Here is a 25,400-nt window from a genome sequence, read left to right as displayed (position 1 = left end):
ATTGAAATAGTTATGACAGAACGTTGTTTTAGCACTTGGGTTTAATTTGCTCACAAGATCCATGGTGTCCTGTTACTACTTAAAGTAATTTCATCTTTGGGTTAACAAGTCTTGTGGTAGTTGAAATGGCTGGAACGGTTGTAAGCATTTGTAACTGTTCATGATGCTGGCTCATTTTTTTATCTTTGTAGAATTCTTCATGTTACTTATATGATTGAGAGTTGAATTTATTCCATGGGTAGAGTTTTGGAGATCCACAGATGGCTGAAAGCTCACATTGGGCCTGCAGACAGTTCTTCGAGCAGTGATGAGCTCCCTGACCTAGAACTCCATGGAAATAGAGAAAGAAGACTCAGTGCAGAGAATTAAGTGCTGAGATACACAAAATATAGGGCAGCAGGGTCACTTTGAGAGGCAGGCAGTGGCTCCCTAGTTATAGCTTGACTGAAATTTGTTTTAAAAAACTGATTTTTTTTTCCTTTTTTTTAAAAAAATATTTTTTATTGAAGGATAAATGCTTTACAGAATTTTGCTGTTTTATATCAAACCTCAACATGAATCAGCCATAGGTATACATATATCACCTCCCTTTTGAACCTCCCCCCCATTTCCCTCCCCATCCCACCCCTCTAAGGTTGACACAGAGCCCCTATTTGAGTTTCCTGAGACATACAGCAAATTCCCGTTGGCTATCTATTTTACACATGGTAATGTAAGTTTCCATGTTACTCTTTCCATACATCTCACCCTCTCCTGCCCTCTGCCCATGTCCGTAAGTCTATTTTCTATGTCTGAAACTGGCACGTTCTTGAGAAGGAATTGACGGCCTAGTCATCAGCCGAGGAAACTGAGGATGTTCGAACCCCAGGCAGAGTTATGAGGGCCTCTCCAGCCCTGTGGCTTGGAGCGGCCAGCTCCTCCTCCGAGGGGTCAGCCCCACAGTTTGCCAGGCATGCGCCGCGCCTCTAATGGGACAGGATGTCACCTGCAACCTGAACTCAATGTCTTCAGGGTGCAGTTTTGGTTTCTTCCATAGATTTGCCCACCATGAGCATTCAGAACAGTTGCTTAGTGAGGAAGAAATCACCGGTAAATTTTATTGTGTGAATATTTATCTGATAGCCCAAAATATCTCTTCCTCCCACACCACCAGATGTCTAGAGCTGCTGTTTATTTATTCATTACTCCTGTTGGGTTGCACTTGACTACGAAATCTGCCAAAAATTAAGGTGCAAAAATTTAATGGTTTTTGCAGTCGTGCATCTGCTTTTAGCTGTTCTCTTTTGCTTTGGCAAGTGGTCCTCTATGCCTGCTTTGCCTCAAGATGCTAAAATGCAGTCTTACTGAAAACACAAGACGTTTTTCATTCTTCTCATGTGACTGTAGGAACCAGGAGCCTAAGCAGAAACTGAAACTTAATACTGGACTTGGAGTTGTTACTGGAGTGGTGAAGCTATTCTTGTTTTCTGAAACAATCTGGGTCATTGTGGATTGTCATTCCCATCTCTAGGTTTGAAGCTTATAGTGCAGTTCATAATGGTTTTGAAGTCTATGTGTGACATTTCTTCTAATGAGGAAGCCAGCAGACTTTACCAAGCACTTCCTGTGTGCAGAGAACCATTCTGGATTGTTGTGGAGCACTTCGAGAGGAATTGACAAAGATACTCCACTTCCTTGAATTACTTACAGATGGTGGTGGTTGTTTTTCAGTTGCTCAGTCATGTCCTACTCTTTGTGAGCCCATGGAATAAGATAGATGGTAACCATCTCATAATAGAAAATGCAGGAGATGCAGGTTTGATCCATGGGTCAGGAAGATCCCCTGGAGAAGGAAATGGAGACAACCCACTCCAGTATTCTTGCCTAGAGAATCCCATGGACAGAGGAGCCTGGTGGGCTACAGTCCACGGGGTTGCAAAGAGTTGGATATGACTGAGCACACACATAAGTAGAAATTAGAAATCAAGTTAAGTCTTTTAACCTATCTATTGGACAAATATTAACTGCACAATTCTAGCAATATTAGGTACTTTCAAACATCTCTAGACAGTCCGTGGGACCCTGGAAAAGACAATAGTCACGAAGCTGTTTAGGAAGCAGAGTGATGTGGAAAAAGCATGAGTGAATATAGTGCCGATAGTGCCTGGTGAAGCTTGAGGAGATAAAGAGGGAAGACTTGTGTCAGATCGGGAAGGGGGGTGGGAAGTGAGCTGGAGGGATGTTGGTTTAGAACAGGGTACGGATCTGGACGATGTAGACGTGAATCATCAGTGTGGTTGGCTTTGGGGTGCCTAGAGACCTAGGGTTTGTTTGGGGGGATGAGTAAAGCATGTTTTAGCAGGAAGAGTGGTCTTTTTAGATGGAAATGGGTGGGAAGTCAAGCTGGTGAGGTGGGGGAATGTGGTTGCCTAGTTCAGGGTTCTGAGTGCACGTCTCTAGAGAGAAGACTGCAAATTTGGAAGATGTGCTACTGTTTTTCCTCAGATGTTTTCTCCCTGAATTACAGATGGAAGGGTAGCGTGCAGTTATAGAGCCTGACTATTTATTTATTTATTTATTATTAGTTGGAGGCTAATTACTTCACAACATTTCAGGGGGTTTTGTCATACATTGATATGAATCAGCCATAGATTTACACGTATTCCCCATCCCGATCCCCCCTCCCACCTCCCTCTCCACCCGATTCCTCTGGGTCTTCCCAGTGCACCAGAGCCTGACTATTTAAAGAGGCGCATGAACAAAAGTCAAGTGGAGGTGAGGCTGACAGAAACCCATGAGCAGAGTGTGTGTGACAGTCTCTGATTTAATCAGGCACTTGAGTGTGTTTTGTCCTAAATACCTATTCTGTGTAGCATCTGTGTGTCAATTATGTTATGACTTAGGTTTTTTGAACTTGAAAAAATTCCTTCTGGACTGGATGTTTGTGGGAAAATTCTGTTTTTTCTGTTTGTTCGTTTTGTTAAATAAAAATGGGCGCTGACAGCTCAGTCTCTGGTGAAGACTCGATTGGAGAAGTTTGTGTCTATGGTCTGTGTTGTGATGCAGAGACTGTCCAATGAGAGGTTTTGTTTTTTTCCCCTCTCCTGCGTCCTGGGATCCAGTAACCATGGTTGATCCCAGATCATTTTTACTGCAGCTTTAGAAATGTATGAACACTTGCTTAAAATTACAGGAACCATTATTGTTCTCCTAAGGAATTTCTTTTTTAAATTTTTATTTATTTTCATTAACTGTTATCGGCGTATGGTGGCTTTACAATGCTGTGTGAGTTTCTGCTGACAGCAAGGTGAATCAGTTACATGTATTCATATATCCCCTGTTTTTTGGACTTCCTTCACATTCAGGTCACCCCAGAGCATTGAGTAGAGCTCCCCGTGCTCTACACTAGGTCCTCATTAGTTATCTAGTTTATCCATAGTATCAATAGTGTATATATTTCAATCCCAATATCCCAATTCACAGAGGAGTTTCAAAATAAGATTAAATTGGAGGGCTTCCCTGGTGGCTCAGTGGTATAGAATCTTCCTGCCAGTGCAGGAGACACGGGTTTGATCCTCGATCCGGGAAGATCCCACATGTCGTGGAGCAGTGAAGCCTGAGCACCAGAACTGTCGAGCCTGTGCTCTAGGGCCCGGGAGCCACAACTGCTGAGCCCTTGGGCTGCAGCTACTGAAGCCCACACACCTAGAGCCTGTGCTCGGCAATGAGACAGACCACCCCAGAGAGAAGCCCCTGCACCCCACCTGGAGAGTACTCCCGCTCGCCACAACTAGAGAAAAGCCCACACAGTACTGAAGACCCAGCACAGCCAAAAATAAATACATAAAAAGATTTTTAACAAAAATCCCGAATAGCCAAGGCAATCTTGAGAAAGAAGAATGGAACTGGAGGAATCAACCTGCCTGACTTCAGACTCTACTACAAAGCCACAGTCATCAAGACAGTGTGGTACTGGCACAAAGACAGAAATATAGATCGATGGAACAGAATAGAAAGCCCAGAGATAAATCCAGGTACCTATGGACACCTTTATCTTCGACAAAGGAGGCAAGAATATACAATGGAAAAAAGACAACCTCTTTAACAAGTGGTGCTGGGAAAACTGGTCAACCACTTGAAAAGAATGAAACTAGAACACTTTCTAACACCATACACAAAAATAAACTCAAAATGGATTAAAGATCTAAATGTAAGACCAGAAACTATAAAACTCCTAGAGGAGAACATAGGCAAAACACTCTCCGACATAAATCACAGCAGGATCCTCTACGACCCACCTCCCAGAATATTGGAAATAAAAGCAAAAATAAACAAATGGGACCTAATGAAACTTAAAATCTTTTGCACAGCAAAGGAAACTATAAGCGAGGTGAAAAGACAGCCTTCAGAATGGGAGAAAATAGTAGCAAACGAAGGATTAATCTCAAAAATATACAGGCAACTCCTGCAGCTCAATTCCAGAAAAATAAATGACCTAATCAAAAAATGGGTCAAAGATATAAACAGACATTTCTCCAAAGAAAACATACAGATGGCTAACAAACACATGAAAAGATGTTCAACATCACTCATTATCAGAGAAATGCAACTCAAAACCACAATGAGGTACCATTACACGCCAGTCAGAATGGCTGCTATCCAAAAGTCTACAAGCAATAAATGATGGAGAGGGTGTGGAGAAAAGGGAACCCTCTTACACTGTTGGTGGGAATGCAAACTAGTACAGCCACTGTGGAGAACAGTGTGGAGATTCCTTAAAAAACTGGAAATAGAACTGCCATATGACCCAGCAATCCCACTCCTGGGCATACACACCAAGGAAACCAGATCTGAAAGAGACACGTGTACCCCAATGTTCATCGCAGCACTGTTTATAATAGCCAGGACATGGAAGCAACCTAGATGCCCATCAGCAGACAAATGGATAAGGAAGCTATGGTACATATACACAATGGAATATTACTCAGCCATTAAAAAGAATACATTTGAATCAGTTCTAATGAGATGGATGAAACTGGAACCCATTATAAAGAGTGAAGTAAGCCAGAAAGATACAGACCAATACAGTATACTAACGCATATATATGGAATTTAGAAAGATGGTAATGATAACCCTGTATGCAAGACAGAAAAAGAGACACAGATGTATAGAACAGACTTTTGGACTCTGTGGGAGAAGGTGAGGGTGGGGTGATCTGAGAGAATAGCATTGAAACATATATATTATCAAGTGTGAAACAGATCGCCAGTCCAGATTGGATGCATGAGACAAGTGCTCGGGGCTGGTACACTGGGATGACCCAGAGGGATGGGATGGGGAGGGAGGTGGGAGCGAGGATTGGGATGGGGAACACATGTAAATCCATGGCTGACTCATGTCAATGTATGGCAAAAACCACTACAATATTGTAAAGTAATTAGCCTCCAACTAATAAATTAAAAAAAAGATTTTTAAAAGAGATTAAATTTGAAACAGTGAAGGAGAGAGGCCAAAGCATGGTTTTTTTTTTAAACTAGGTTCTAGTAAAATAAAGACTTGTGTGTGTTTTGAAGACTCTGAAGTGTGACCTTTTACTTTACTTAGCACAAGGCACAGGTCATGCCTGGTCGGGGAATCACTCTGAATGAGGAACAGGGAAGAAGTCCCTGCAGGATGAGTACATGGAGAGTGGGATGGGCAGAGCTTAGAATGAGGGCAGGACCTGGGGCAGGGCAGAAGCACAGATGAATTATGGATCCATTTTTAAGGCATCCTCCAAATACAGAGAAGAAAATTCAGAAGTAGATTAGGCTTATAAGGTGTGTTTTATTTTTTAGGTGGGTATGGTGCCCCCACTGGGCTTCCCTGATAGCTCAGTTGGTAAAGAATCCACCTGCAATGCAGGAGACCCCAGTTTGATTCCTGGGTCGGGAAGATCTGCTGGAGAAGGGATAGGCTACCCACTGCAGTATTCATGGACTTCCCTGGTGACTCAGCTGGTAAAGAATCCGCTGCAATGTGGGAGACCTGGGTTCAATCCCTGGGTTGGGAAGATCCCCTGGAGAAGGGAAAGGCTACCCACTCAAATATTCTGGCCTGGAGAATTTCATGGACTGTATAGTCCATGGGGTTGCAAAGAATCAGACATGACTGAACAAATACATTTCATTTTATGGCAGATGTTGGATTATATTTTCTGTTTTAGGTCAAAAGGGGCCAGACTAGCTGCTTAGAAATCTTTGTACTCTCCCTACCCACAATAGCTTAAAAAAAAAAAAAAAAAGATGGAAAGAAAACTTCCTTATTTAGAGACTATAAGATTGTGCATGAAGAAAAAAAAATGTACAAAACTACAAAAAAGTTTATCAAGGTCACTAGTTATAAGGGTCAATGTTTAAAAATCAGTTGTATTTCTATATATAAGCAGTGACAATTAGAATTGAAAATTTTAAAATGTTATCAATTATTCATCGCATCAAAAAGCATTAAACACCCAGGGATAAATCTAATGAAAAATATTCAGGATTCTACATGCAAAAGTAGGAAACATTACTGAGAAAAATTGTTGTTCAGTTGCTAAGACATGTCTGACTGTGACCCCCTGGACTGCAGCATGCCAGTCTTCCCTGTCCTTCACTGTCTCCCTGAGTTTGCTCAGACTCGTGTCCATTGAGTCGATGATGCCATCCAAACATTTCATTCTCTGTCATTCCCTTCTCCTCCTGCCCTCAATCTTTCCCAGCATCAGGGTCTTTTCCAGTGAGTCAGCTCTTCACATCAGGTGGCCAAAGTAGTAGAGCTTCAGCTTCAGCACCAGTCCTTCCAATGAATATTCAGGACTGATTTCCTTTAAGATGGACTGGTTTGATCTCCTTGCAGTCCAAGGGACTTCAAGAGTCTTCTCCAACACCACAGTTCAAAAGCATCAGTTCTTCTGTGCTCAGCTTTCTTTAGAGTCCAACTCTCACATCCATCCATGACTACTGGAAAAACCATAGCTTGGACTAGATGGACCTTTGTTGGCAAAGTAATGTCTCTACTTTTTAATATGCTGTCTAGGTTGCTCATAGCTTTTCTTCCAAGGAGCAAGCGTCTTTTACTTTCATGGCTGCAGTCCCCATTCACAGTGATTTTGGAGCCCAAGAAAATGAAGTCTGTCACTGTTTCATTTTTTTCCCCATCTATTTGCCATGAAGTGATGGGACCAGATGCCATGACCTTCATTTTTTGAATGTGAGTTTTAAGCCAGCCTTTTCACTCTCTTCTTTCATCTTCATCAAGAGGTTGTTTAGTTTCTCTTTGCTTTCTGCCATTAGGGTGGTATCGTCTGCACATCTGAGGTTGTTATTCCTCTCAGCAATCTTGATTCCAGCTTGTGATTCATCCAGCCTGGCATTTCCCATGATGTACTCTGCATCATGATGACTCTGCACAGAGTCGGACACGACTGAGCGACTTTCACTTCACTCTGCATATAAGTTAAATAAGCAAGGTGACAATATACACCCTTGACATACTCCTTTCCCAATTGTGAATCAGTCAGTTGTTTCACATCTGGCTCTGTTGCTTCTTGACCTGCGTACAGGTTTCTCAGGAAAATTAAAGAAAATTAAAGAAAGCTTTAGTGAACAGAAAAAAAGCATACTAATAGATTGTAAGATTCAATAGTGTGTCCAGTTTCCCCAAATGTATCAAGAGATTAAATGCAATCCCAATGAAAACCCCAGTGGATGTTTCACTGGAAGTTGCCAGGCTGACTGTAAGATTTACATGGAAATCAAATAACCAAAGTGAAGAGAACAGGCACTTCTAATTTTGTTGCCATCTTTTGTGGTATGAACTTTATTTAAAACCTGGTAGAATCACAACAGTACAAATGAATGATTCTTTCTGCTTATTCACAGAAAGTTTTGGAAATGACTGTTTTCTTGAGAAGAGTTAGGCCTTGGCTTATTAATTAAAAAAAACCTTATTTCCATGCGATAAGCCAGGAGATCTGGGAGCAAAGCTTTTCATGGATTAGTGTGAAGAAGCTTAAGAAAATGGCCTTGTGTTTTCTATTTTTAGACTTTTTTGTTGTTGTTGTTGGCAAGGAGGCAGTGTGAAGCACTTCCTTGAAAGGTGAGTCAAGTGGCTTTCACTAAGCTTCCCTTTTTGTTGTTGTTCAGTTGCTAAGTTATGTCTGACTTTGCAACCCCATGGACTGCAGCACGCCAGGCTTCCCTGTCCTTCACCATCTCTCGGAGCTTGCTCAAACTCATGTCCATTGAGTGGGTGATGCCATCCAGCCTTCCCGTCCTCTGTTGCCCCCTTCTCCTCCTGCCTTCAATCTTTTCCAGCGTCAAGGTCTTTTCCTTTTTCAGGTGAGACCAATCGAATGCTTAATTTCTTAGTGAAGTTTGTTTCTTGTTATAATTGACAAATGTTAGGTAATAACATTATATATTAAGCTTTAAGTTTTTATTACATTGCTATTGAATAAGAATTTATGTATCCATTTACTAAGTCTTTGTGGAATATTGACTCAGGCAAGGCTTGGGCAAGATGCCCCAGAACACAGAGTAGTGAGACAGTCCACTTCCTCAGGGGCTTGCTCAGCAGTGATCATTTCCTCACATCTTGTCATGAACATGCCTTTCTGTTCAGCCCCCAGCATTCGGACCCCCTCCCTTACCGGCAAACTCAACCCCACGTGAGTCTGGTGGGAGTGGGCTCGGCCCACTAAAGACATCAGAGGCCAGATTCGGGGTCTCCCTGGCTCAGGGAGGGTGTTGGACGTTGTAACTCAGGATTGTGAGTCTGGAGCCAAGACCCATAGATGTGGTCACTTTATTTTTTTTAATTTAAAAAAATTTTTATTTTTTGGTCACACTGCTTGGCATGCAGGATCTTAGTTCCCCAACCAGGGAGGAGTGGAAGCGTGGAGTCTTCACTGGACCTGCAGGGAAGTCCCGAAGTGAGCACTTCGGCTCTCCCTGCCCTGGTGGTGACAGTCAGGACCAGATGAGGTGGCAACACATGCTGGTGTGTGGAGGAGGCAGTGCTCTGGGCCAGGTGACACCTGTGGGGTGACCTCTTCCTTGTGATTCCCCATGGTTGTTCCCCTGCATGAGCCTCCCTCCAGGAGGCCCGTGCTGGGATTGAGGGACACTGCACGTCCCTTCCTGCAGCCACATCAGCAGCCACCGTGAGAACACGGGCCAGGCAGCAGCCTGCCCTGGCTGGAAAGTTTAGCTTTGTTGTGACATCTGAACTGAGCCTTGCACTGGTGTTTGCTGGACTCCTGTCTGGGGTGGCTGCAGGGACTCCCACGGATGGCGACAGTGAACTGGGGTCTCTTGGGATGTTAGCAGAGGGGTCAGCCACTCTGAGCTCAGACAGCACCCTGAGTTCCTATTTGGGGAGGTGGGCTTGGCGGGATTAGCGAGACTCCTAACACGTGGGGCTGGGGTCTGCAGTGCAGACCCTCTAGGAGGGTTCACGTCTGCAAGAGTGAGGACAGCTGACTTTGAGTGCTGGCTAGTGGTAAAGAACCCACCTGCCAGTGCCGGAGACATAAGAGGCTCGAGTTTGATCCCTGGGCCGGGAGGATCCCCTGGAGGAGGGCATGGCAACCCACTCCAGTATGCTTGCCTGGAGAATCCCATGGATGGAGGAGCCTGGAGGGCTACAGTCCATGGGGTCGCACAGAGTCGGACAGGACTGAAGTGACTGAGCACGCACCGTCGTCTTTATTTTCCTTCGTGCTCGTGTCCGTGCACTCTGCCACTTTTGAAGCCTCAGCTCATCTAAGTTATTATGTGGTTGCTGCAACTCTCCCCATTTGCAGAGAGGAAACCAAGGCATCGCGGGATTCAGCAACCTGCCCGTGCTCCCATCCCTAATAAGAGGTGCTCTCAGACCTGCCTCTCAGTTCTGTCCTGTCTCCTGACACGCAGGTGGGGCCTTAACCTCAGGGCCAGGCAGCAGATTGCTGCAGCTGCTGTGTGCAAGTAACTCCATGCCTGTACCCTCTCTCACTTTGCCTGGCTTTATTGTTTTTTAATACCATTTTTTGTTGACAGTGTATTCTAGATTTCTTTGCTTAATGCCTGCCTCCTTCATTAGAACTTGAGATCCAAGAGGGCAGGGACTCTGATCTGTGTTTCCATAGTTGTTTGCTATATTCCCAGAACAGTACCTGGCACATAGTAGTTGCTCAGCAAATATCATACAATCAGTAATAATATTAGTAACCATCACATTCACGCATGTGCCAGGTGCCTGGCATATATTAACTCACTTGATCCCCAGGGCTGTTGTTACCCTCCCTCGTATTAGAAGTGAGAAAACAGACCACAGGCAGGTCTGGGAACTTGCTCAAGGCTGCAGGGTTCAGAAGAGCTGGAGCTGGGATTCTGATGTAAAACACTTTGGCTCCAGAAATCATGTTCCTAAAATGCTAAGATTCACTGCCTTTCATGAATGAGTGAATGATTATTTAAAGCAGGTTTTATGAACTATAAAAATGTATCTAGTAGAGCATTTCAAAGTAAATAGTTGAAATAAATTACATCAATGATGAGGTAATATTTTTCTCTTGTTAAGAAATGACAGTTAATGATTAAGACAAATTTCTGGGGGAAAATATATTTAATATAGGCTTAGGTTCTTGGAAGGTTTGTTATTATAACATCACATGTAATCTGCTGGTCCATAAATGAATGGTGGGTTTTTAAAGGCTAGTAAATCTGTCTTGATATATGTTCCCAACAAGATATTATACATCTCTATTATTACCCTCATAAGATAGGCCTACTTCATATGGAAGAAATTATAACAATAAACAGATGTTAATTTTTGTCATGATTTATCTGTTAGTCTAAAAGCTCAGTTCAGTGCCTAAAAACTATATAATAGTTGGGCTTTGGAAATGCAGTTGAACTGGGATCAGTCTTAAAACATGATTCAGTCCTTTAGAACGTTCGCCTAATACTGAACAAATGTCTTGGCTTTTGCTTTCTGAGCACTGGGTCTGAATAGTGAGACTGAATTAGACCATAAGCTCATGTACTGCCAGGCTTGTATTTTACATTAAGGTATGGGTGGTGCTAGTGGTAGAGAACCCACCTCCCAGTGCAGGAGACATAAGAAACCTGGGTTCGATCCCTGTGCCAGGGAGATTCCCTGGAGGAGGACGTGGCAACCCACTCCAGTATTCTTGCCTGGAGGATCCCATGGACAGAGGAGCCTGGCGGGCAATGGTCTGTAGGGTCAAAAAGAGTTGGACACGACTGAAGTGACTTTCACACGTGCAAGGACAAGTTACAAATTTTGGGAAATAGTCTGTTGACAAGGGAAAAGGAAAGCATCACAGACTTAAATTAGTGGAATTTTTTTTTTTTTTTTTTTTTGAGAGGCAGAAGGACTAAAGTGATCCCAAACAAAATTTGCCTAATAATTAAAGTTACTTATGACATTTAAAATATTAATCTGCTTTGATCCACATTCACATGTTGGCATTTTCATTCATACTACTGATATTTCTAGATATAAATTTTGAATGATTTCTCCCTCCATATCAACAATAATGGGCTTTCTCCTCTCAGAGCATCTTCAGATGCTCACCTGTGGAATCTGAACCTTTTCGTGAATGAAGATGATAAATATGTATGAGAACCAGGTAACAAGGGAGTGTTTATTTTGAATTTTTGGTTCTCAGTAATTATTAGTGTCTTTAAATGTGAATGTGCCTTGAGAAAAAATGTTCAAAGGAAGTACTGTGGGAAGGTCTTGTAGGCTTTCTGACTTCAAAGTGCTTATTAGGATAGAAGCAGATGCCTGATAGAAATGTAGATTTTTGGTTCAATGAGACAAATAGAATTAAAGTATTTAAATTACCATGATCAACTTTTCCATTTTTAAAAATTTTCCTTTTCTGTCATTTACCCTTATTTGATTATTTGTATTTTTAGTTCCCTTATCCTTGCCTCTGAAATGGTATTATCTCATTTTTGATAGAATTTTACCTTCAGCTTTTAGGTTTGAAATAGCATGGTTTGGTGAATAAGCATTCTTTAGATTGGTGAGAGGCAGTACTCCACACATCAGAGCCTTTGCTATAGCGTCTAGCTTTTATTCCAAAGGGCTCTGTTGATAGAACATTTTCTTACTTTTCCCTTGATTTTTGTTTGAAAACTCTTTCTTATTCAGCCAGGCATTACATTTTAAAAAATGATCTTTGTGTCCAAAAGTGCTTTAAGCTGTTGATATGGTACTTAAAAGAGGTATAAGTCTTGTGGTATAGATAGAACAGATAGATAAAAAGAATATAACTTATTACAGTCTGAAGTGTTAAGAACTGAGATAAGATCATTTGATGGAACATTTTTTGTAACTTTTTAAATTATTTTATCTCAGGGTGCTAATAAGGGGTTCCCATGCGGCGCAGTGGTAAAGAATCTGCCTGCCAATGTAGGAGATGCAAGAGACGTGGGTTCGATTCCTGGGTCTGGAAGATCCCCTGGAGGAGGAAATAGCAACCTGCTCCTGTATTCTTGCCAGGATGATCCCATGTGCAGGGGAGCCTGGGGCACTACAGTCCGTGGGTTGCAAAGAGGCGGGCTGAGCACACCCACAGCATGCTAATATTTGGTTGGCCAAAAAGTTTATTTGCGTTTTTCTGTAACACCTTACAGAAAACTCCAAATGAACACTTTGGCCAACTCAATACATATGAGTATGTGTGTATCTAAGTCTGGGTCTGTGTGTGCATACAGACACAGAATACATATATACACACACATACATACATATATACACACATATGTATATATAAAACAAGAATAAAAGCTGTTGGTACTTTCTGAGGATTAATAGACAAAACTTTCTAAGTAAAATGTAATTGTTGTTCAGTTGCCGAGCTCTCCCGTCCTTCACTATGTCCTGGAGTTTGCTCAAATTCATGTCCATTGAGTTGATGATACTATCTAACCATCTCATTCTCTGTCGCCCTTTTCTCCTCTTGCCTTCAATCTTTCCCAGTATCAGGGTCTTTTCCAATGAGTCAGCTCTTTGCATCAGGTGGCCAAAGTATTGGAGCTTCAGCATAAGTGTTTCCAATGAGTATTTAGGATTGATTTCCTTTAGGATTGATGGGTTTGATCTCCTCACTGTCCCCGAAACCTTCAAGAGTCTTCTCCAACACCACAATTTGAAAGTACCAGTTTTTTGGTCCTCAGCCTTCTTTTTGGTCCAGCTCTCACAAATAGCCTTGGCTTACTCAAGATCATGTTTCTGAGTATCAAGTGAGGACCTATTTTATATTTTGAGACATATTTGGAGATAGTTGTCAACATAGCACAGTAGTTTTTGGAATATTTCTATTTCGAGATGCAGAGGTACAGAAAACTTGACTGCCATTTTTGTGTTAACCAACTGAAGCAAAAACGAAATCCAGACATGTGATTTAGTGAACAAAAAGTAATGGAGGTAGGAAAGATCGTAACCCAGTAGTAATCCAGAGAGCTTATTTTAGTATAGCATTTAACTCCTCCTTTGTACTGCCTGAACCTTTGTCTGCTACACTTTCATCATCCTGACCTTTGCATCTTTGCCTGGCAAGTGTCCTCACAGTCTTTCTGCTGAGGTTACTTGGCTGGTGCCATATCAATACTTGTTGCCATCCCTTGTATATTTTCTATAACTTGCTATAGAACTCAGAAGGGTGGTTCTTGTCTGGAAGCCAAATTTTTGTGTTTATTTTTGCTGAAAAAAGATTTTTTTTTTTTTTGAAAAAAGATTTTTACTTAAAAGATAGTTTAAAGTGTATATGTAATCATTTCATCATTCTGACACAAATATTTTCATTTTTCTGGCTCCCTTATGCTCTCTGTTTTATTTTGCATGGTTGGAGTTATGTCTGTTTTAATATTTAATGTAAAGACGTTCCTATTGTCATAATGTCTTCATTATTATCATTTCATTTGCTACATAACAGCTCATTTGCTACTTATTTTCTTGTAAGACTTTTTTTTTTTTTTCGTGTTTTCTGTGTTTCTTTTCTAGCTAGTGCATGTTAGCATGCTTCCAATGAGTTTGAGAGAACTCCAGGAGATAGTGGAGGACAGGGAAGCCTGGCATGTTGCAGTCCATGGGGTCGCAAAGACTTGGGACACAACTAGTGACTGAACAACAAATAAGTATTTGAAATTTTAATGCAAGTATTAATGTTATTAGTTATCTTCACGCATGATTTTTTTCTCTTATATAATCCCCTATGAATATGTGTGTGGTATATATTTGTCTATATATGGCATATGTATGTATATAGCATATAGCTATATATGTGTACATGTACGATATGGCATATACATGTGCGTGTATGGCATATATGTGTATATAACATATAGTTAGTATGTGTATATATATACATATAACAAATTTTGAAAGACAGTGAGAATTACTCATTATTCAGAATCAACAGTAGGAAAGCCCAGAGTTATATTGGGTAGCTACTAATTCAAACTTTACGGTTTGCTTTTCTCTGTAACATGCCATGTTGTTAGTGTGATGTAACCTTAGGTTACTCTTTTTACATTTCATATTTGTACATGAAAGTTAAAAAATACTATATAAAATAAAGAAATAAGACATATTTGATAGTTCAAAGATTTATATTGAAAATCATTCTTTCGTAAATAATAAGCATATATGAACTTCAAGAATGGTATGGAATCTACTTTAGTGTGGTAATATTTCAAATAGTTAAACATGTATCCTTAGAGTCTTTTCTCTGTAATAGTTACCTGGATATAGCTTGTGTAAAGCACAGAATATGCTGAAGTTTGTTGTGGGGGTGTTCAAGCATATTATATGTCTGACTTTTGGCTTGTCACAACTGGAAATAGATTGAATACTGCTTAATCATTTTATATTTATAGCTTAAAAAATATGAGTCTCTATGTATATGTATGCATGTATATATAGCTATAGTTGTGTCTATTTCTGGATCTTAGTTCTTACTAAGTTTATAGATTTTGAAATTCCATCATTATGCTGTTACTGTTGTTGCCTGAATACTTAAGGATTCTATTTCTAGTATTCAGAACTGAAGCTCTTCATTATGATGGTGCTTTAGTGTTTTTAGGACATTCTAAAATTTTTTTCTTCACATGAGATAAATTGTGTATTATTCCTTTTGTTTAGCCGAAATGTTTTATTTTCCATTTTCCACATGCTTCCTCCGTTGGGTACACAGTAAAAGCTGTGTTTATACCTCTGAGCTTTCCCTCACTTGCCCTGGGCTCTTGCCTTCCAGCCACCTTTACAGATATGCAAATTTCAGGGCTTCAGCACTGTCTGGAGCCTAGGCGCTGGGGAGTTTGTGTGGGTTCAGGTAAAGTCCTTCATTTCTAGTGGCTCCTGAACAGAAGAAAAAAGAAGAGAGTAGTGTGAAGAATAAAATGTCAGATCTTTAAAAATACCTGGTTTGAAATTTGAGTCCTTTAAAGGAATCATTGTGGTCATATTGTAGTATTTATTTATTTTTCTGCTTTGGTGGTTGTTTCTTCAGGAAATGCCCACAGTCCTCCTCCTCCACCAGCTGGCTCAGCACGAAGGCGCGTGGACCATACTTCCGTTGTTACCGCAGTACGTTGCCCATGAAATGTGCTCATCATTGGCATCTCTGCCCGACACTCGTAGGCTCCCTTGTTTTCTCACTAAGTGTGTTTTTCTCCGAGAGTTAGCAAGTAAAGTCATTGGATTCTATGACTGCTCCCTTAATCAGATTTCTTAATAATTGATTCTTAATTGTGAATAGCTTTTATTTTTAAATGTTTCTTTCTTAAAGGATATAATGTCAGTATATTTGATATTTTGAGACTGATTTTGAGATCTATTGAGCTGGGGTTTGTCATGGAAAAAGTTAACTTGAACTCTGGCTGTTCCATAAACCAGTAGTATCTGGCTTTTCTATTAATATAAGCTGAAACTATACATGGAAGAAAAACATAGGGGAAAAAAATTCAGATTTCTTGCTATTTTGTATGTCCTTTATTTGCTTCCTGCTTTCTCTTCCTTAATAAGTTTTAAACCTTGTCGTAAATTCACTTGATAAAAATGATTACTAGAATCTTTCTTTTTCTCAGCTTTTCTGTAATATATAGCAGAAATTCATCATGGATTTTCTTCTGTGAAGAAGAGACAAGAATACAAATTGTACAACTCTTAGAAACACTCAGAAGATATGACCCATCAAAGGTAAATACAACTTCAAGTATTTTTATTTTGCATGGAGAAAGTGCTTAAAGGAAGTTGAATTTTGATTAAGAGGTTTTTCAGTCTAATAAAAACACTTAATTTAAAATTAAGAGGAACAAAATAGGCCGCTCGCATCCTGTGATATGGAGCATATTCTATGGAATGTGTACCTCTCTCAATAAACTTGCTTTAACTTTAAAGAAAAAAGAATGAAATAGCAGTTAAATATCTGGAAGCAGTGTTAAATAATTCTCTTTGAGGTTCGGAGCTATCAGACAGATGGAACTTACAATGAGCCATTTTTAAATGGGAGAAAAAAAAACCACTTTATGTTTTACCAGTTTTAGAGAATTAAGAAAACTATAAACCAGAGTTAATAAATACTTTTAAATTGGTTATTTCTCTTCATCAACAATGACCACATATTGTTTTAGGTAAGAAATAACTTTCTGAGTGCCAGCTGTCTATTGGGCGCCTATGATAGCAGGAGCCTGGGCGGACAGACAAGGGTCTTGACTGGATGGATGGTGCAGAGCAGGGAGTGATGGACCATTGAAGAAGCAGTTACAGTTAAAAGTGAGACATCTTTTAAGGGAAACACTGGGCTTGTTAGAAGCAACACAGCAGGGCATCAGATCTTATCTGGGAAGGTCATTACATAATGTGACATTTAACCTGAGTCCCATGGAGTGAGTAGGAGTTAACGGGAGAGAGAGCTCTAGGCAGAGGGAACAGTGTCTGAGAAGGTCTGGAGGTGAGACAGATACGCCTTGTGAGAAAACTTCACCCCGCCTTCATATTTTAACGTTTTATCTCATGCAGATAAGATGTTGCAAATGGATCATGTTTACCTCTAAGTTCTGAGTGCTGAACACAGTGTTTAACACTTACTAGGTGGTCAGTAGATGTGTGTGTGTGTGTGTGTGTGTGTGTGTGCGCGCGCGCGTGCATCCATGCTCAGTCGTGTCTGACTCTTTGCAACCTCATGGACGGTAGCCTGACAGATTCCTCTGTCCATGGGATTTCCCAGGCAAGAATACTGGGGTGGGTTGCCACACTCTCCTCCAGGGGATCTTCCTGACCGAAGGATAAAACCTGCATCTCCTGTGTCTCCTGCATTGGCAGGTGGATTCTTTACCACTGAGCCACCTGGGAAGCCCTAAATATTTCTGTAGGACTGAGTAGCTCTGAAACATCAGCTGTCCTGCTGGACTACGTGCAGTGTCTCTGGAGGTTCAGAGGCAGCTCTGGAGCTTTGTGGAGAGTAAATTAGGCTGTTCAGTTCTCTTGGAGAAGCCCAGGTTATGCTCTGATCAATTTATGGGATTCTTTCAATGTGGAATAAGCAGCATCGGGCTCTTTCTGGTACTGCTATACACCTGCCCCACCCCTGTTCTGCTGCCCACTCCAGAAGTGAATCAGATTCAGTGAGGGTATGGAAAAGGAGCCGTGGCTTCCGGTGCCCGCGGGGTTTGTTGATGTGGACACACACAGAATTGGGCAACGGTGACCATTAGGTTGGTTTCTCAAACGCTGGAAAGTTTGTTACTACAATAAAACCACTGGTCTTGGTGCTTTTTAAATGCTGTGAGGACCCATTATAATTTCTCTTCATGCTTTTGAGTTCTGGGAAAACACAGATATAATTCAATGAGAAGGTTGTTAGGTTAAAAAAATAATTCCTCAAAGGAGAGAAGATTTATGAATGTTTCTCATCCCGTCTTTTCAGATGGTGCTGAGCAGGGTCTATGTGCCTTGTGCCATGTTTTATGTAAAACATTTGTTAGGCTTTTATGTTTTCTTTTGACTTGAGAAAAACCTCCCAGCTCTTTTTTGGAATGTAGGAGTTTTAATCGCCTCCTAGTGTTCGCTTCACCTGGAGATTATTTTTTCCATTATCCATAGCTCTAATTCTGTACAGAAGATGGTGACTCACTGTACTTTTTAATGAAAATTGGAATGATAAATTTTAAAGTTCAGAGCAAGTTCATGAAAAGCAGGTACAGAACTGAGGTAAAATAAGACATTTTCTCTTTTTTGAGCTCTACCACATGAAAAAAACTCGAGGATGTTTTATTTCATTAAAAACTAGCACTAAGGAATAAAAATTACATGATGTTGAAGTTAGCTCAAACCAGTGTTTTCTTCCCCCGACCATATGAAATTTTAGGAAAAAAGTATAAAGCAAACCTGGTTTTGATACTGACACAGATAAACTACATTAAAATAATATGTGTTACAGTGTCATTATTTTGTTGGATTCTGATTGTTTCCCTTCAATATCTTGTCATTCTCACTAATCAAATTTATGCTGTTATACAGTATTTTAAATGAAAAACTTTAATCTTTATTAAAGTAATTAATCTCTGTTAATTGCCTTTCTGGGTGATTTCTATAAATTTCTATATCTTATTGAAGTCTTTCTGTTTTTTTTTCCCTACAGTATGCTTTTATTATGTGTGCATTTGCTGAAATGTCTTTAAGTTTTAATTCTTAATAGAGGTAAAACATGAGTGCTGGCAAAGAGTAATTCTAAGATACTAATAGAACACTGAGTTATTCTTTTACAGTTTGTCTTAATAGTTTTTATTAAGATGCCATTAAGAAAATCATTGGACTTCCTTGGTGGCTCAGCTGGTAAAGAATCCGCTTGCAGTGCAGGAGACCTGGATTCGATCCCTGGGTTGGGAAGATCCCCTGGAGAAGGGAATGGCTACGCATTCCAGTATTCTGGCCTGGAGAATTCCATGGACTGTATACTCCATGGGGTCGCAAAGAGTTGGACACGACAGGGAGTGCTTCTTTACAGAATAGCTGTTAGTTTCTCTCCTAGAATAGTTTACAATATGCGTGTGTGCTCAGTCGCTCAGTTGTGTCCGGCTCTGCGACCCCAAGGACTGCAGCCCGCCAGGCTCCTCTGTCTGTGCGGATTCTCCAGGCAAGACAAGAATGGTGGAGTGGGCTGCCATGCCCTTCTCCAGGGGATCTTCCCCACCCAGATCGAACCCAGGTCTCCTGCATTGCAGGAGGATTCTTTAGTGTCTGAGCCACCAGGGAAGCCCTTTACAGTATAACCCCCCACAAAAATATTGAAAAACAGCCTTATATACTAGATAGCCAAACACTGCTATTAATCATTAAAATATAAAAATGTGTTCTGCATAAATTTATGTCTGGAACAGGAGATTATAACAGTGAAAGATTATTGAGAAAGGTGCTAAAATATACTGAAAATTGAAATGATAAACTTATCATTTATTTATGATGAAGTGTTTCTTTTCTTTAAACAAGCTATATTTACACGGTATGTTAAATGTGATGATTTTCATGTTGGTTAATGTTTAGTCATTTGAATTTTTAAGAAGATGTTGAATTTTCTATCTTAAGCCAAGGTTATTACTTCCCTTGCCCAGTGGTGACTTCATATATCCATAAAGTGTTGGGAAGAAACCCTCGGGTGGAACTAGGAACCTAGACACTCTGTTACGTGTCTACTTTCACGTCGGCTCATTTATGACTTGTTGCTGAACTGACCCAGACTGAGATGGGGAGGTGTTTGAAATATAGCCATGAGCAGAAGAGGGCTCTTAGGAGACAGCACTGTCTCTCTCCTGCTTTTATTTTCTGATAAGGAATAGGGAGTGAGGTCATGATGGCTGGATAACAGAAAATACTACCAAGCTTTAGAACTTCGGGTACTTGATTTAAACAATTCTGCTGATGTTTCTTTAATGGTTGCCTTTGAAAGCTCTCCCAGGATTGGTGCATCATTTAACACAAAACTCGGAGCACCTGGGACAGGTGAGGTAGCCTGCAGATACAATGGCGAGCGAAATGGACACCACCCCAGGTCACAAGGAGGGAGTGTTCATAATTATGCAGGGGAGATGGGCAATAGACAGACCTGAAATACTGCATCAGATGGTAGTAAGTGCTGTGGAGAAAAAGAACACAAAATGAGAGGGATGCTGGATAGACTGTGGGTGGACTTCCTTCTCTGTTTAGGGTATTTAGGAAGAACTTCACAGCTCACGTCAGCTTGAGCCACATGTGAAGGAGCCAAGGGAGTGAGTTTCTTGCTCTCTGATCCTGTGCCTGTGGCCCACGTACCCAACAGGAGCTGCAGACTCACCTGGTTCAAACATGAACTTTGCATTCCCCTCTGTTCCTCTTCCACCTCAGTCTCCCGCATCTCAGAAATGGCATTCCTGTCTATCAGCCTTTCCCTTCTCCAGCGGATCTTCCCAACCCAGGAATCGAACCGGGATCTCCTGCATTGCAGGCGGATTCTTTACCAGCTTCAGCTACCAGCTGAAGCCCTGGTATCTCTTGTATTGGGGTTGGCCAAAAAGTCCGTTTGGGTTTTTCTGTACAAACTCAAACTTCTTGGCCTACCCAATATTATTAATGTCTGATATTCACTTAAATTCCTAATTTTAGCTATTGCATTATTCATTTTTAGAATTTCTATCTGGCTCTTGTTTATGGGTTCTAGTTCTTTGGTAAAAATCATCTTTTCATCTATTTTCTTAACCATATTAACTATAGTTTAATTGCAAAATCTTATTTATGAAGCTCTAGTTCTCATTTTTCTGTTTTTGGTGTGGCCCTCTTTCTTGACGTGCAGGGTTAATTTTCACTAAATGTCAGCTATTTGATGTGAAAAACTGAAGAGATTGTGGGTAGTATCCCTTCCTACAGGAAGATTTTATCTTCGGGGTTGTAGACCTTGTTTGGGCATGTTTGTTTACAGATTTCCCTTATCTGTAGACCCTTTTCCCCGGTAGACCCTGTACTCCAGCCTTGGGCTCCCAGAACTATTGTTGAAGTTTTCCTCTGCTTAGATTTTGGCCACTTCACTGCTGTTTTCCACTTGGTTCTTGTGTTTTCCTCTTGGTTTTCGTGTAGCCGAGGAGTTGAAGGGAGATAGCAGGCAGGATTTTGGCGTCACTCCTTTGGGATCCGCATAAACCTCTGCCTTCGTGCAGCCTCCGGCTCCAGCTCTGTCTGCGGCGCCTCCATGCAGGAGTCCGCAGCTGCCGCTCTCTGCTCTGTGCTGTCCTTTGCTCCTGTTGTTCATTCGCTCAGTCGTGTCCAACTCTGTGACCCCATGGACTGCAGCACGCCAGGCTTCCCTGTCCATCATCAACTCCTAGAGCTTGCTCAAACTCATGTCCGTTGAGTTGGTGATGCCATCCAACCATCTCGTCCTCTGTCATCCCCTTCTCCTCCTGCCTTCCATCTTTCCCAGCATCCGGGTCTTTTCAAATGAGTCAGCTCTTTGCATCAGGCGGCCAAAGTATTGGAGCTTCAGCATCAGTCCTTCCAATTTAATATTCAGGGTTGATTTCCTTTAGGATTGATGGGTTTGATCTCTTTGCTGTCCAAGGGACTCAAGAGTCTTCTCCAGCACCACAGTTCGAAAACATCAGTTCTTTGGTGCTCAGCCTTCTTTATGATCCAACTGTCACATCTGTACATGACTACTGGAAAAACCATAGCTTTGACTATATGGACCTTTATCGGCAAAGGGATGTCTCTGCTTTAATACATTGTCTAGGTTTGTCATAGCTTTTCCTTTGCTCTGAGAACCAGCAAATTCCTCGAGGGTAAAGAAGATGAATATGAGATTCCCATAGGTGGGTTCCCTTGCTCTCTGGGATGTTAACCCTCACATCCTGTTTGCCTCTGTTGCTTTCTGATGCCCTCAATCATTTGCTCTCAGAATTTCTCCAGCTTTTGTACTTGTTCTTGGTGGAAGAGCAGGTCTGACCCAGGCTGTTCTCTTGTGACATATGAACCCTGGTCTCTCTTCAGCTTCTCTTTCGTACCTTGTTTCCCATATCCAGTATCTTCCAGCCACACTGGACTAAATTTCTTCATTAAATGTATATCAAGTGATTTTTTTCCCACTTCAGGGACTTTATATCAACTGCCTCACCTGTTCTTCCCCAGATGTGTGCTCAGCTTAGTGATATTAAAGCTGAGTTCAGTGGTTATCTCCTAAGAGGTTCCCTCTCTTTCCAGGGTGGTCCCCGTAACTCTGTTTTATTTTCATTGTAGCACATGCAGTCACTATCTGAACTCATTTTATTTTCCTGCTTGCTTTCTGTCCCCCCAGTTTTGTATAAGCTGTGTTCCCACCTGGTATGGGATAAATGTCAAATGTTAATTGATGACACATGATAAATGTTAATTGAATGAACGAATAAAATAAGCACTGATTCTGGAAAGAATTTTCTGTTTTCTCCTTCCTCTCATCTTTCAAGCACCAGGGGGTGGAGACAGCTCTGCAGCCGTGGGCTCCATGCTGGCTCCTGCCATGTCACCCATGGCTCTTTCCTGACCCCCCATACCTGGGAGAGTTACAATCCCTGTGGCAAATAAACTTCCTTGAATTATCCTAATTTGAGTGTGTCATCTTTCAGCCTACTGACTCTGCTTTGGTCAGTAAAAATAATCGAACCCAGGTCTCCCACATTGCAGGCACATCCTTTACCAGCTGAGCCGCAAGGGAAGCCCAAGAGTGCTGGAGTGGGTATCCTATCCCTTCTCCAGCGGATCTTCCCAACCCAGGAATCAAACCAGGGTCTCTTGCATTGCAGGTGGATTCTTTACCAACTGAGCTATCAGGGAAGCCAGTAAAAATAAATTAGTATATAAATTTCTACATTTGATTGTTTTTATGTTCAAATTGTATTCATAGAATATCACTTTGTTCCTAAATTCATTAAATAAATGTTGAACTAAACAAAAAAAAAGGAACAGTTTTCTTTAATAGTATTTTGATAGGAAATATTCTATAAAATAACATTTTTGTGTTTATAATATAATGATGACTAACATTTTGTTCATCCTGATGGTGTGATCTTAAATTGCTTTCTTCATAGACAAAGATTATGATGTATTCATTATCATATGAGTATTATATTTTTGTTAAAATTCTTTAAAAATATACAATCTGAAAAAAATATATACAATCTGTGCTTATGCTGTCACTCAGAATATTTAACTAAAACTAGTGGTACTCATTTGTTTTGGGTCTTGCATGAATGACTTTTTAAACATTTTTTCTATCTTTATTTAACAGGAATGGTTTTTAGGAAAAGCATTACATGACGAAGAATCTACAATAATTCACCATTATGCCTTTTCTGAAAATCCTACAGTTTTTAAATATCCAGACTTGGCTGCCGGCTGGGCCCTTAGTATCCCACTGGTAAACAAGTAAGAATTTATTAGACATTCTTTTCATTTTGTGTATGAATCGACTTTTATTTCGCTGAGTCTCGTAACTGGTGGACCTGAGTGAGCTTTTCAGCAGAGGCAGCGAGTGGAAGAGCAGGGGGACGGGCGGCAGGAGCCAGACACAGAGGCGCCATCCCGTCCCCGTCCTGTCTCAGGCTGCTCTGCGCTTCCACTTCCTCACCTGCTGCAAAATGAGGTGAATGATGAGCTGTGAGACTAAGGCGGGCACACGAGGGCTCAGGACTCTCCACCCAGGAGGGGGCTGTCAGTGGACCTGGTGATCTCCAGGCGTGACTTCGTCAGTAAGGAAATGAATCCGCAGCATGCCTGTGGGGCTGGGTTGATGGCTGGTTATGTGCATGGATATATACACGAGTTTAAAACGGGGCCTGGGCAGAAGATGCTGTAGATAATCGTACCTGGCTATTTGTGTGATAATCCCAGTGATGCTTTTGTGATGTGAAAGGAGAAGGTAAATTGTAACTCAGGGGAAATATGGCTGTTGACAGCCCTCTTAACCTAAATAATTCAGATTATTTGTGAGTTTTTGTTCTTTCAGGAATGGAGAGTTGATAATGCAGTTGTGGTTTTTATTTCTGCAAAGATTAAAGTGTTTCTATTATTTCTTACACTAAGTGCCTTGTTTCTAGAGGTTGGAGCTCTGAAAAGCTTTTTAGCCCATTGTAGATGTACAAGGTAGTAGATATGTTGCCATCCGTGGTTGCCCAAAACTTCTGGACTGCTCCCTTGACATTTGAAATTTCTTTACAGTGTAATACTCTCCTTTGCAGTGTAAATGCAAGTGGCAGCAAAGTCCTCAGAGTGGATGAAAGGAATATTGGTGCTGGAATTGAAAGGGGAGATTGGTGCAGGAGTTCCACAGTGTTATTCAAGAGTCTGGTTCTCTCGGTCTCTCTGGCTTAGCGCACAGCATCATTTCATCCTAAATCTGTTTCACTTTGTGGTTTTAAGGCAGTAAGGGCTATGTGTTTCTTATCCGTGTCCAGCAGGAGAGAGCCTCTAACCATGGAGTATGCTAATCCTTAGTCTCTAGTTGTGCGTTTGTGTCAAGTTGCTACAGTCATGTCTGACTCTTTGAGACTATGGACCAAGGCCCGCCAGGCTCCTCTGTCCATAGGATTCTCCAGGCACAAATACTGGAGTGGGTTGCCATTTCCTTCTCCAGGGGATCTTCCCAACCCAGGGATTGAACCCGAATCTCTTAGGCCCTGCACCTGGGACATCTCTAGTTGGATCGTGTCCAGTTAAAGTTGATGGGGACAACTTAAGGCGTCTACAACCTCTGGACCGTGAACAGCTGCCAGGGAACTTTAGGGCATCAGTTGGGATCAAAATGACTCTGACTCTGGAGACCTCTTTATTGACCTAAAAAATTAATCAAAATCAGAATTCTCTTAGAAGGCTCTGTATTGTGTGGTTAGCCAACAGCGCCCACTGCAGGAGTGTTTATTCCCCGTGTCTGCTTTCCTTGACTGATGAATCAGTAGGTAGGGCAATGATTTATAGTTACTTATGAATTTCTTCTTTGCTTTTTGCTTCTCTTCTTCTCACAGCTATTTGTAAGGCCTTCTCAGACAACAGTTTTGCCTTTTTGTATTTCTTTTCCATGGGGATGGTCTTGATCCCTGTCTCCTGTACAATGTCACGAACCTCCGTCCATAGTTCATCAGGCTCTCTGTCTATCAAATCTAGTCCCTTAAATCTATTTCTCACTTCTACTGTATAGTCATAAGGGATTTGATTTAGTTCATACCTGAATGGTCTAGTGGTTATCCCTACTCTCTTCAGTTTAAGTCTGAATTTGGCAATAAGGAGTTCATGATCTGAGCCACAGTCAGCTCCAGGTCTTGTTTTTGCTGACTGTATAGAGCTTCTCCATCTTTGGCTGCAAAGAATATAATCAATCTGC

The 25,400-nt window shown here is 41.2% G+C and overlaps 1 protein-coding gene across 3 annotated transcripts in view; it reads left to right on the top strand.

Annotated features, from left to right (window-relative positions):
• Positions 1 to 25,400, top strand: part of B3GLCT (beta 3-glucosyltransferase) — a 113,512-nt gene that overhangs the window by 35,897 nt on the left and 52,215 nt on the right. For 2 of the 3 annotated variants that reach the window (XM_043477680.1, XM_043477678.1), the window contains 3 exons: positions 15,534 to 15,610; positions 16,111 to 16,222; positions 23,313 to 23,449. In XM_043477680.1, the coding sequence (XP_043333615.1) occupies positions 15,534 to 15,610; positions 16,111 to 16,222; positions 23,313 to 23,449 (326 nt within the window). Of the gene's footprint in view, positions 1 to 8,080; positions 8,102 to 15,533; positions 15,611 to 16,110; positions 16,223 to 23,312; positions 23,450 to 25,400 lie in introns of those variants that run through there. The other variant, XM_043477679.1, reaches the window with a different exon arrangement.

The sequence above is a fragment of the Cervus canadensis genome, chromosome 9 (assembly GCF_019320065.1).
Source record: "Cervus canadensis isolate Bull #8, Minnesota chromosome 9, ASM1932006v1, whole genome shotgun sequence".
NCBI classification, from domain to species: Eukaryota; Metazoa; Chordata; class Mammalia; order Artiodactyla; family Cervidae; genus Cervus; species Cervus canadensis.
The sequence above is the reverse complement of the archived record's forward strand: the minus strand, read 5'-3'. Positions and strand labels throughout refer to the sequence as shown.